The 13618-nt window shown below is 36.2% G+C and overlaps 1 protein-coding gene across 1 annotated transcript; it reads left to right on the top strand.

Annotated features, from left to right (window-relative positions):
- The first annotated feature begins 4565 nt into the window (after window positions 1-4565).
- Window positions 4566-11875, top strand: LOC140339609 (pepsin A-like). The gene is made up of 9 exons (XM_072424380.1): window positions 4566-4652; window positions 4763-4916; window positions 5386-5503; window positions 6199-6317; window positions 7003-7202; window positions 7900-8016; window positions 10275-10419; window positions 10521-10619; window positions 11492-11875. Exons 1-9 carry the CDS (start codon window positions 4597-4599, stop codon window positions 11639-11641), a joined length of 1158 nt encoding a protein of 385 aa, XP_072280481.1. The 5' UTR covers window positions 4566-4596; the 3' UTR covers window positions 11642-11875.
- The last annotated feature ends 1743 nt before the right edge of the window (window positions 11876-13618 follow it).

Here is a 13618-nt window from a genome sequence, read left to right as displayed (position 1 = left end):
ACTTGCTATCTATCAAAATATAAAGAAAAATTTCTGTATTTCTGTAAAACAGTACAGATATTTAATTGTGATACCACTTGCTATACATCAAAATAATCAGAACAAATTTATGTATTTATGTAAAAAAAATACAGATATTTCATTCTGATACTACTTTCTATCTGTCAAAATAAACAGAAAAATTTCTGTATTTCTGTAAGAAAAAATACAGATATTTCATTATGATACCACTTGCTATATATCAAAATAAACAGAAACATTTCTGTATTTTTGTTTAAAAAATACAGATATTTAATTCTGATACCACTTGATATATATCAAAATAAACAGAAAAATATCTGTTTTTCTATAAAACAAAAAACAGATATTTCATTCTGATACCACTTGCTATCCATCAAAATAAACAGAAAAATGTCTGTATTTCCATAAAAAATACAGATATTTCATTCTGATACCACTTGCTATCAAAATAAACAGAAAAATTGTGTTTCTGTAAAAAATACAGACATTTAATTCTGATACTACTTGCTATCTATCAAAATAAACAGAAAAAGGTCTGTATTTCTGAAAAAAATACAGATATTTCATTCTGATACCACTTGCTATCTATCAAAATAAACAGAAACATGTCTGTATTTCTGTAATAAAATACAGATATTTATTTTTGATACCACTTGCTTTCTATCCAAAAAGGACAGAAAAATGTATGTATTTCTCTTTTAAAAATACAATAATTTAATTATGAATCACACAGCTCCATTACAAGTGATATAGGCCTTAATGTAGGTAGTTGCAGAGAGCCCAGAGGGAGGTGCTCGGTAAAAAAAATTAGACAGTTACCCAGCTCCATTGCAAGGTATAGACCTCAGAGACAGAGCAGAGGTAGAGGGCCACTAGGGGGAGGAGTAGAAGGAGAAGCCGAATGCTGTGAACGTGCTCTTCCCATCGAGACGTCCGTGCAGCAGCTGACGACTAATCAGTACACTCTGCAGAGGGGGTGTTGAATTCATTGCCAATCCAAGCCTTATTCATTTTAATAAAAGTGATTTGGTTGACATTTTCTGCGGAGAGCCAAATCCGTTTGTCACTCACTAGGCCCCCAGCTGCACTGAGCGCTCTTTCAGATAACACACTTGCCGCTGGGCAGGCAAGGATCTGAATGGCATGTTCTGCTAGTTCCGACCACTGCTCAAGCTTGGATACCCAGTAGCCCACTGGGTCCTTGCTTTGCAGGTTGCAGATGTCACATGCAGAGCTCAGGTATTCCTGCACCATGACTGAGTACTGCTGCTGAGTGTCATTGGCAATTGCTGCATGACTGGCAGCTTGCTTACACTGAAAAAAAGCCTGAAAAGTTTGGCTTAGACAACCTCTACTGCTGCTGCCACCCATGCCGCATAAAGCAGTTGTTTGGCTGCTATGGCTGGTGGAACTGCCATAGGGATCCCTGCTGCTGCTGCAGGTAGTTGGAAAGGCTGAGCACAAGTCCCTTACAAGCACTTCTTGGTAGTGCTGCATTTCAGGTCCCCTGTATTGGGGCAAGATTAGTTGTTGTATCTCAGGCTTGTAATGTGGATGCATTCCAATAGTGGTCATTCTTTGTTTTTATGTGTTCTATGCGTGCATCTTTGGCTATGCACTCCTGCATGAAGGCTGTCATGTGGCTCCAACTACCCACAGCTGACGTAATTCTGGACCCACACTCCTGTGGGTCGAACAGCAGCACAGGGTTGTCCTCCTCCTCCGTCTGGTCTTGCCATCCACGGAACATGCCGCCTTGTGTTTGGGTAGATGGATGCCATGTACCCTCAATATCCTCCTCTGCCCCTTCCTCCCCTTCTCCAATGCCTGCAATGTCCTCCTTATCCTTTTCCACCTCCTCCTCTTCCTCGAGAACTAGGAGGAACAGGTGTATCATGGACTGTTTGGGACACCTGTAAGGCCTGTGTCTGGGACTGGGATGAAGAGGGGGTACAATCACTAGACCCAGGCTTGGTCATGTACTCCACTACGTCTTGTTCATGGTGTGGCAATAATGGACACCCACCACCAACAGCAGCGCTTCTTTTTCCTGGGTCTGCAGCTAAAAACAAACTCATACTGCTTTGCTTGCCACCCCTGCCAAAGCTGCCCTTTCCTCTTTGGCCAGACAATGTAACAATTTTTTTTGTGGCTTGACACCCTGCAAAATACTTTGTAGCTAATATGCTATATGTATATGTAAATTTGTACAGTAAGTGGATTTTTTTATTGGGGGGGGGGGGGGGGTGACACAAAAAATGCAAGTGCCCTGTGTGTGTTGTATGCAGCACTTTGCTTCAGTAGTGACGCTTGTAATATGCAGCACAGTATACAAACTATATACGGCAGTATACACTGTGTCTGTGTGTCTGTCTCTCAGTACAAGTGCGATACTGTGCACATCGAGGGGACCCTGCCTCTGGCTGCGTGTATGTAACACACTGACTGACTATCTATCTATTTATCTATCGATCTATCTATCTATCTATCTATCTATCTATCTATCTATCTATCTATCTTTCAAAGTATCTATCTATCTATCTAGCTATCTATCTAGCTAACAGTGAAACACTCTACCTATCTGAGTACAGTAGATTTCAGGACTACACCAATACAGTACAGTCCAACAATCTATCTGACTAATAAAGTAAAGCACTTTTTTTCACTTTGACAAAGCAAGCCAAGCAGCACAGAAAGGTTGTGATGCTAGCAAATCTCTGTCAGGAGTGGTAAATGCAGGCACGCCCTGGCCTTATATAGGTCAATGGCTGCCTGTGTGGCATGCAGTAACAGACAGCCAATCGGCTGCCTGCCACAACAAACATGGAGAGGAGCATCCCTGCTGTTTTTGGAGGGCCCTAGGCATCATGGGGGATGTCTCTAGGCATTGTGTGAGGGTCAAATCCAGGGCTTCGAATCCAGCACAATTCGCGTCGGGTCGACCCGAATTTGAACGGTCATATTCAGGTCGAACATTAGGACGACCCGAATACGAACAACAACACTGCTTAAGACAATGTTCCCCTCAATGGACTATTTGCTTTACATATGGATTCAAATGGCAGTGGGGTTTGTCAAATTGTCTTGGGTGTGGCAGCGATCAAAGTAGGTAAGTGAGTTCTATGGTGCGCAACGCTTTTAACGTGGGTAGTTTGACTGCAATGTTTGGACTGGTATCAATTCCCCTGCACGAAAAAATTACTTGCCCTAGAGTTGCCCTGCTATGACAATGGTATATGTGAACATGACCATGAATACTGGGTCCGACTTTGCCCAGTGGAAATTTGGATGTGCAAGGAAAGGTGACAGAGGGGACGAATATGGCATTGTGGACTGAAATATTTATTAAATACTGAGAGTGAAGGGCCTATTAATGGGTGTTTCATTAGATGAAATAGAGCTGTTGATAGAGCCCATGCTAACATCTCTATAGGCATTTCCGTTATTGTCTCTTCTAACTGCACTCAAAGTTTTGTGTGTTTATTAGTACACTAGTCTAAAAGTCTCGCTAAATGAGTTGGTATAGTAACAGATCTGGGAAGGCTTTGCCTCCCTTTGCTTTAGACAGCCTGAGACTTTTTAGACCAATCCTCAGTGTGTCTTGTCGCCAGATAAATTTTGTAAATAATGTGCGGAAGCATGACATAATATATGTAGGCACTCTGACTGGCAGCACCTGCAGTAGGTACAGAAGTCTGGGCATCACATTAATTTCCAGAATATTGCAGCTATGGAACCATATGAAAGCCAATTGTCTCCACTTCTGCAAGTCCTTGCGGATCCTTTAGAGTAGTGGGAGAAAATTAAGTTCGATCAGTTGTGTGAGTTTTGCTGATTATGCCTTTTTAATGTGAAATGGTTTTTATTCATTGTAAAATAAAAATGGTATTGTACTATATTATAGGTCTCATAAAACATGTTCAGAATGAAGCAGTATATGTTCCCACAATTAAATTATAGAGACCACAGCAAAAACTAATTTATTGTTAAATTGTTATCTTTTGTGAACTTTATGTCTTTGTACAATAAATGATGGTTTTATGAACAATATACCAATAATGACTTGCTTAATGCCAAAAATAATAAATAAATTTGAGCAACAGCTATTAAAGCTTTGTTTGAAGGTAATTAAAAATGAGCAATAACTTAACTAGTTCTTCAATGCTTGAATATATTACAAATGTATCAGAATTTGAGAACATTTTAAAAACCTTTGAGTTCTCATAAGTTTGATTATACATTTTCTTTTGGCTGCAAAGCATTTGCTGAAAACCTTAGATAATTATATTGAATATATACTATATTACCGTGTATTAATGCCTTTTTTTAGCATGTACATATTTTCTGAACACAACACATGATTTCTACTACATTCCTACCTTACTTGGCCAAAGACTATCATTTAATAATTTCCAGATTACAAATATGGCAGCCTTAGCCTTTTTCAAGGTGATGGAAGATTTCCCATTAGATTTATGTATTTCGAAGGCCACTGGGTGTGTTCAAAAAGTTGTATATAAACTGCTACAGAATTGCCATCGACAGTTCTGTGGTGTCTGAGTAGAACAGAGAATCATGAAGATCCTTCTTCTCTTAGGACTAGTGGTTCTGGCAGAATGTGGTGTGGTAAAGTATGTAACTATAAAGGCTTTTTTTCTAAACCCAATACAAATATATGTTAATATTGCAATATACAGAGTAGTGTGGATATATTCATTTCCATATTTAAATCTTCACACAGGGTTCCCCTCAGAAAAGGAGAATCTTTAAGGGCCCGCCTAAACAGGCTAGGATTGTTGGGCGACTATTTAAAGAAACATCCCTATAATCCAGCAACTAAGTATTTCCCATCTTTGGCTCAAGCATCTGGTGAGCCCTTGCAGAACTATATGGATGTGAGTAGCCAATGTGTTTTTCAAAACAACATATTTTAAAATATATTTGTTGTATACCTACTTTTGTATCCTCAAAGTGTATGTAAACTTTAAAAGTATATATGTATGAATGTATTGTATTATAATCAATCTAAAATGATGTACTTGTAAAAGTCAGTAGAACACACCAGCTGATTTTGATATTTGTGGCAAAACAACAACAGGAACCTGTGGCAAACTGACCATAGCAAGTACAGAAGCAAAAGGGAACTGGTTTGTTTGAGTCGAGAAGTGTTGAAATGAAACCTTTACATACACAACCTGACATACGAGAGCCCAATAGGCTCTGGTTTTCTATTTGAACAAAAATGCTTATTAAGAAAATGTGCACAATGTTGTGGCTTTTTTAGTCACTAACATGAAAAACTTTGAACATGAACACAAGAATACCTTTGATTATTTGAAAAAATATATTTGTTTCTTTACTCAGATTGAGTATTTTGGGACCATTTCCATTGGAACCCCACCTCAGTCCTTCACTGTGATCTTTGATACAGGATCTTCAAATTTATGGGTACCCTCTGTTTACTGTTCCAGTCCAGCCTGCAGTGAGTAGCACACAAAATAATTTACACATTTTTAGTAAACATTTATTGGACTGAAAAAGGAATATAAACTTTGAATGTATTTATTGGAATTTCTATATATGTGTGTAGAATACAAGAAGAAAGCAACATAAATATGGGGAAAAGTGACATTTTTATTTTTGTTTTTTGTCCCTACGGAAACCTTTTCACTTCCTCTTTGCCAATTACAACAGGAAATTTAATAAAATGTACACAATAGAGTCAGATTGCAAAAAAATTTTTACAGATATCCTTGATCTCTCATAAAAAACTTATCTTGAGGTAAATACTTGATTTGTAAAATTACAAATCACATAAGCATTCTTAAGCAGATTTACAAGGATTAAGCAAGTTTCTTGCATATCACAAAAATGATTTAACAAATGTGACACAAAAAAATCACATTTAGTTCAAGTATTCTGTTCATGTCTTTTATTGATCATTATTCAAAAATACCAACGCTATATTAATATCCAGACATAACGTTAAATATTGCAATGCTTCCAGTTTTTTAACCTAACTAGACAAGGATGTAGGGTTTTATTTTAGATGTATCATTCCAAAATATTTTGGAATACAGTGAGAATATTGCACATAGTAGTGGTAGTGCCTCAGTAACATCGGATTGTTTTTTTTCATGATTTAATATTAATTTGAACCTTTTTTTTTTCCCTCAGCTAATCACCACATGTTTAACCCACAGCAATCATCAACCTTCCAAGCTACCAATACCCCAGTATCTATCCAATATGGCACTGGAAGCATGTCTGGGTTTCTTGGATATGACACTGTTCAGGTAAGAGCAAAAAGTTTCTAAACATACTATGAGTAGTAATGAGCAAGCGAAAATTGTAATTTCGATCTTGCGGCGAATCCGGTCTTTCTTGTTTACAGAACATGTATGTGAGAACGGCCACGATTCGTGATTCGACACGAGGTTGTGTTCTCGCCTAATTTAGAGTTCATCCATTGAGAGTTCATCTGAGTTTGCCTTCAGTCACAGCTGATTGGAGGCACCCGCGTGCCTCCAATCAGCTGTGACCACAGGTTTCCACGGCCACTGGACTGTACTTATAAATACAGCCCAGTGACCGTGGGAACTGAACTCAGATGAACTCGCCTGCAGTCACAGCTGATTGGAGGCATCCATGTGCCTCTAATCAGCTGTGACCGCAGGTTCCTCACAGTCACAGGCCTGTACCTGCCCAGGGACCATGGGAACCTGCACCCTGGACTTCATTAGAATTTGTGAAATCGGTTTGCAGGAAGGTTTGCGGACCCAACGGAAGTTCAGGGAACTATTCCTGAGACTGTCAGAGGCATTCTCGCTCATCCCTAACTATAAGTTCACTAATAATAATCAAAATTTTGTATGTAAAAATTTTAAAAACAAAAAGGCTTACTTTTAATTTTAAAAAAAATTAAAGTTTTAGGTCAGTAGAAAAAAAAATCAGCATTTTTTTTTTCTTTTTTCACTTTAGGTTGGAAACATCCAGATTACTAACCAAATTTTTGGCTTGAGCCAGTCTGAACCTGGATCATTTCTATATTACTCTCCTTTTGATGGAATATTGGGATTGGCATTTCCAAGTTTAGCATCTTCTCAAGCTACCCCTGTATTTGACAATATGTGGAACCAGGGTCTCATCCCTCAGGATCTCTTCTCTGTCTATCTCAGTTCGTGAGTAGATATTGCTATTACAATGCTTCTGTACCAGTTGAATGGACTGTGTAGGAGGTGGGGGGATTTAAACAATTGAAATGCACTCAAATATTACATGAGTATTACAACATCATTTTAGGGGCCTGTTAGAGTAGCAATTTAAATCTAAAACAAATTTATTTTAAATTGAGGTAATATCCTTCAAAAATACAAAAAAGGATAAAAGCAAAATGGGAAGTAGGATGGGACAGTACATTACAAGGGCTAAAACATTCAGGTCATATGTAATGGTAGTTAGTCACATTCTATGATATTTGTAAGTTGTCATTTTGAAAATGTTCAATTGTTTTATATAAAGACATGTGGAATATTTTTTGTAACTTATCCAAGCAATCTGTTCAGCTCAGAGCTGAATCATTTTGATAAGGAGGGACACAGCAGAATAATAAAAAAATGTAAGAAAATCAGCGGAATATATGGACATAGAAAAAGCATCAAGTGGGGGCATGACATAGGAGCAACTGGCAGATTGCACAAAAAGATACATAGACCACTGGCTGTTGGTAAAGGCCTGAAAAAACAGATATGATCTAAAAAAGAGAATAGCAGGTTAAATTTTTATCTATTCTAAATAGTTAGACGTTTAAAAATATTTTTCATGCTAATGCTTCAATTTAGTAGTAATTTGGCTTGTATTAATTGTGCCTCTTTCCAGTCAAGGGCAGAGTGGAAGCTTCGTTCTCTTTGGTGGGGTAGACACCTCATATTACAGTGGAAGCCTGAACTGGGTCCCTCTTACTGCAGAAACATATTGGCAAATAACTTTGGATAGGTAAGAACAGAAATATACAGCAATTAAATTGCCAAAGATAATAAACTATGCAGACACTCAATGTGGATCAATAATTCTAATTGCACATCTTTTATGGGGGTGGTATTAGGAAATCAAGCCAGTGATTCCACACTGTGCACCACCACAGTATCCCACATCATGTATTTTGTCCAGCAATGTCACTTGGAGCAGCAAGGAGAATAAATAGCAACAGCCCCTGCTTCCCTTTAGCTGTGCAGCCTGATGTATTTTATTGGCAGCCCCACAGCTGAAGGGGATTTAGAGGCAGATTAGTTCCTGACTCTCTGCTCCCAGTCACCAGCACCTGTTGTAACGTTAAGCTAGGCTGACTTGGTGCCGGTGTGTGAACTTGTGTGATTTATTGTTGCTAACCTTGCCTGTTTCTGATCTTGTGAATTTATGCTAACTGGACCGACCTGTGACTCCAATGCTGTTAACCAATTGACACAGCTGTGAGCAGGCAGTCAGGATCCAAATCCTACTGTGATGGTCCCTCCTGTGGAACCCAAGATTTCTTTTCCAAAGACATTTTCCTGGGGGGAAAAGTCCTGGGGGAAACCGTGTGCTGGGAAACGCAACCAGTCTCCTGAGGCTGAGTGGGGGCTTGCTATAGGTGAAGAGTGCAGCGTTAAATTGGAAATAATTGGTTAAATTACAGTTAACATGTGCCACATCTCAAAGTCAAATCACAAAAAAAATTCTCATATTGGATAAAGGACATTAGTATACTTAATACAATCAAAATACGATCTTTTAAAAAAACTTTTGTTAAAAGTCTAAAATTTCAACAAACAGTAAATATCAAAGTTTCAATTTTTTTTTATATTTCCATTCATTCAAAGCATTTTGCGGATTTCATTCTGCTTCTTCAGGAATTTTCAAAACAGGAATATTTCATTACAACAATACATTTGACAATGTTCAAATTTGACAATAGTCAATCTTGTAACTGTAACCCATCTCTAATAAACTTACATATACTATATCCACTACCAGTCCCTAAAATCATTTAATTCATGTAATACAAATAGGTGCATCCAATTGTCCATTTATAAATTCAAACACTCTCTAGATTAATATATAAATAAACCAGCATGAATTATGGAATATGTAACTTTAATAAACCTTCTCATAAATCATTATTGATTGTAAGTAAAATGTTCAACCTCCATACTATTGATATTCTTCCTAAAATCCATTTAATAACTCTAATAGACTCATATAAAATTCTTCACTTAATATTTTCATTTGTAAAAGTTTATAATTCATAAATATTTATATTCAAATGTATTTATTGATTAATTGTAGCTTCGTATATATAAATATCAATTTAGCTCATGATGAACCCTAAATACATTGTAGCAGGTTACGCTTGATCCATCTACAGTTTTGTCGTAATTACATAATTACTAATCTCTAATACTAATTTTTCCATGATTCCAATATTCCACTTAAATAAGTACCTCAGTTATATAATCAAGTAATTTACAGTAGATACGTTTCGTTTTTTAAGTTTTCCATGTTTTCCAAAATTATCATGTAATGTCCTATTATATTTATACTATTTCATATAAATGTATTAAAAAAAATGCCACCCAGAAATTACACCACCCTGGGCTTCCCTTGCGGAGTGCAGAAATCGCCCTCTTATGACAGCTAACATCTTTCCACAGGAAACATTTGGAACACATTGAATCTAGCCTGCATTCAACTAGAACACAAACTATTCCTCCCATAGGGGGAATGCACGTGAGATCAAGTGGGGAGGCTGCAGTCAGGGAAAGAAGGGAATAAACACTAATACTTTAAAAATCCCACTCAATAAATACAAACTTATACATACATTATTACATAAAATTTATAACATATTTAAACTAAAATCATATACATTAAATGTATACATTTATTAATTCTATAGAAATATAATAAATATATTATTCAACAAAAAGATCATAGATATTAATAGTTTAATAATCATAACCTTCTAGTGAATTTGAGTTTTTACTGAAACATTATACCTCATCCTAAATACACTAAAACCACCTTTACCTTTTGTTTTCTTTTAGATTTTCATATTTTTTATTTTTCATATTTTATTAAGAAAATTAAACATAACTTTGTAACAGTACACAAAAATAGAAACAATATCTTCCAATGTTAATTTTAATATTGACTCAACAAGAAAAAAATGTATATTTATGATAAATAAAACATTAATTTAAATATTTTTTGCACAGCATATCCATTGGTGGTCAGGTAATTGCATGCAGTGGCTCCTGCCAAGCTATTGTTGATACTGGGACTTCTCTAATTGCTGGACCATCTACCCCTATTGCCAACATACAGTATTACATTGGAGCAAGTCAGGATTCAAGTGGACAGGTGATACTTTTGTAGCTTTAATGTTAAACTAGTTTGCATACATTAAGATGTGTGCATAGCCATAACAGCTTACTTATGTGTATGTACATTCTGTTTTTTAGTATGTTATCAACTGCAACAACATCAGCAACATGCCAAACGTTGTGTTTACAATCAATGGTGTCCAGTATCCACTGCCAGCCAGTGCATATGTGCGACAGGTAGGTTCATGTTGCAGAACATATTTAAAAGTTCTCTTTCAGGAAATGTGATAGGACATTTATTCTCTGTATCAAAGAAAATTCCTGTGTAGATACCGAAAAACAAGTGCATTCATAGCAAAATAATCCAGTCTACCGTATTTTTGGGTCAATTTATTTTTTATTGATAATATAGATAAAGTACTATACAGATAATTCACAAGTACACAAAGTAATAAACAGTGACATAACATTATTTATAAACATAGTGAAAATATACTTAAGTAGCATCACAATAGGATAAGATACTCCTGAGACAGTCCTACCCATTTTTCCTATATATATATATATATATATATATATATACATATATATAGTTTTGTTATCATATTGTTATATGTTAATGTTTTACCCTCCATCCCTTTCCTCTTACGTTTTTCCTCTCCATGTTTGTTATTGTTCTCCCCCATATAAAGCAAAACAGGAAAAATGATGAACAGTGTTTGTGAATTTTATAGTCTACTAACAACAGATGTACTGGCTATTTCTAATGTCCTACTTTTCCATGAAATTTTGTACAGTGAAACAACATGAACAATAATACCTGTAATAATAAAGTACAGTAATTTTAAACCTTGGTGTGCTCTTAGTGTAGAACAGTGCAATGGTGGGAAGCCTTGGGGTATTGGGGTAAACAGCCTACTGTATTTAGACATTTATTGGATTCAAATGTATTTGTAAATATTAATGCTAATCACATAAATCATTGTGTGCATCATTTAAACAGTCCCTTTGCCTCCAGACCCCACACATTTTGCATTGCTACAGTTGCCCCCTGTTTGCCTGTTTATATTAGCATCTTGATCTTTGTTGCTTGTTTTTCTCTTCCACAGAGCCAGCAGGCTTGTAGCAGTGGATTTCAGGCTATGAACCTGCCAACCAGTTCAGGAGATCTGTGGATTTTGGGAGATGTATTTATCCGAGAATACTATGTTGTTTTTGACAGAGCTAATAATTATGTAGCAATGGCTTCAATTGCATAAAAAAACATTATTTCTTCATCTTCCCTCTGTCAAAACTAATAGCATTGTCCTATATAGCACTGTAGTTGTCTTTCTGTTCTGTTTTATTTAAACGTATTCCATTAAAAAATGCAGTGCAAAATACAATAAACTGTCCAAAATATAAAGTACAGTACCAATCTTAAATTGCAATGAACAGAAAATGCAGCATTGGGATAATAATATACAATAAATCATGATGAAGCATTAATAGTGCTTGGGCCCAATGATATGTTTTATTTCTGTCTGTGTCTCTGTTGGGTTTTTTCACCCTCGTTCTTTGTCCTAATGGGCATTGTCATGGAATATGGAATAATTAAGCAAGGACTTTAAAGGTGTACCATAAATCTTCAATTGTGCATATAAGTAACAAGACATCATTAAAACATGGTGTGATATAGGTTTCTAATTCATTTGACACCTGGTTTAACATAGCAACCACTGCTGATAGCAATAAAAAAAATTGAAGGGGACCTTTACTGGGCCTCTCTGCTGTGTCCTTATCTCATAGCATTTTTTGTAGACCACTTTATTAGGTGAATGAGAAGTGGAACAGTACAATTATATAAAATGTACACACACACACAGATATATATATATATATATATATATATATATATATATATCATGATGTTATATTTCAAGGAGTCAACTAGAAAACCATACATTTCAATGGTAATACTCACTAAGGGCTTGTAAAGATTTTTTTTTAAGCATTTTTGAGTGGATTTACTCTTGCAAAAAACAGGTAACAATGGACAGAATATATCTGTTAATTATCCTTCCTTTGACAGATGGCAGCAGCATTTCCATATGGTTTTCTTGGCGCTCAATGCAGCAAGCGAGCAGGTTTGCCACCTCTGCTGCCTCCATAGACTTGTATAGGAAGTGTTTTTAAAACTCCTACAAAGGCTTGTACAGCCATTTGTAAATGCCTGTACATGTGTTTTTAGGCATTTTTTAAATGTCTATTTTTTAATAGGTTTTAAAAATGCCTAAAGACTCCTGGATGCCTAGCTGTGCATAGTAGGTGTCAAATTGCTAAAACAATAGAAGCAATAGGGTCCAACAAGGTGGAAACAAATGCGAGACACCGATCAGGTAGAAGTGGTGTATTCATGGCATCTAAATAATGGCTAAAGTATCCTCAAGTAAGTATGATACTTTACAGCATCCATCAGAATGGTTTCCTTCCACATCCCAAAAATGTACAGTTAGTTTAAATGACTTTCCCTCAAAATTGTCCTTAGGCTATAATATTGATATATGACTATGGTCATACTATCAAAACAACTGTCTTTGGATTGCTCATTTTAATGCATATTACAACTAGGACACATTCTGCCATCTAGCAATCAATTATCAAAAAAGCTCATTATTAAAGACATATATTGATAATAGCAATTCTTCTAATGAATGATTAATTTAAATCTAGATTAAATTGAATCTAGATCCAAATCTAGATTAAAATGAAAGGGAAATAATTTTTAAATACTTCCCAAATAGAAAATCCCTGTATGATTTTGACTAGCACAGAAATACAGACATTTTTGGATTTCAGTGGAATTCTTTAATCAGTGACTGGGCAGTGGTGGGATATCTAAGGCTCTACTTGTTGTATTTACAGAATATGTGTAGACTTAGGGTCCCTAGACTCAACTCCTTTGCACCCCTCCTACATTCTAAATCTTTTTGATATTTTCCCTTATATCTAATGGATACAACCTAGGACTATGCAGGAGGTTAGAGATTAGGAAAGGGGGTATGCATGGCCACAATACAACACCTACAATATTGATAGAGAAAACTTAAGGCTGCTCTTGCCGGTTGACCATCCAAATAATAACCATATCTCATCACTGGCCAGTGCACCAGTGCAAAAGGACTGGCTTCGTACCTCTTGAGAAACCCCCAAAGATAAATTGCCCCTAATTGACCTATAAATCCCCAGACATTACT

The sequence above is a fragment of the Pyxicephalus adspersus genome, chromosome 10 (assembly GCF_032062135.1).
Source record: "Pyxicephalus adspersus chromosome 10, UCB_Pads_2.0, whole genome shotgun sequence".
Taxonomy (NCBI): domain Eukaryota; kingdom Metazoa; phylum Chordata; class Amphibia; order Anura; family Pyxicephalidae; genus Pyxicephalus; species Pyxicephalus adspersus.
The sequence above is the reverse complement of the archived record's forward strand: the minus strand, read 5'-3'. Positions and strand labels throughout refer to the sequence as shown.

Bases quoted from the DNA above. Each gene is read 5' to 3' on its own strand.
- LOC140339609 (XM_072424380.1), top strand. From the start codon at position 4,597: ATGAAGATCCTTCTTCTCTTAGGACTAGTGGTTCTGGCAGAATGTGGT. The intron at 6,318-7,002 runs GTAAGAGCAAAA...TTTTCACTTTAG, and splicing joins TTGGATATGACACTGTTCAG to GTTGGAAACATCCAGATTAC. The intron at 7,203-7,899 runs GTGAGTAGATAT...GCCTCTTTCCAG, and splicing joins TTCTCTGTCTATCTCAGTTC to TCAAGGGCAGAGTGGAAGCT.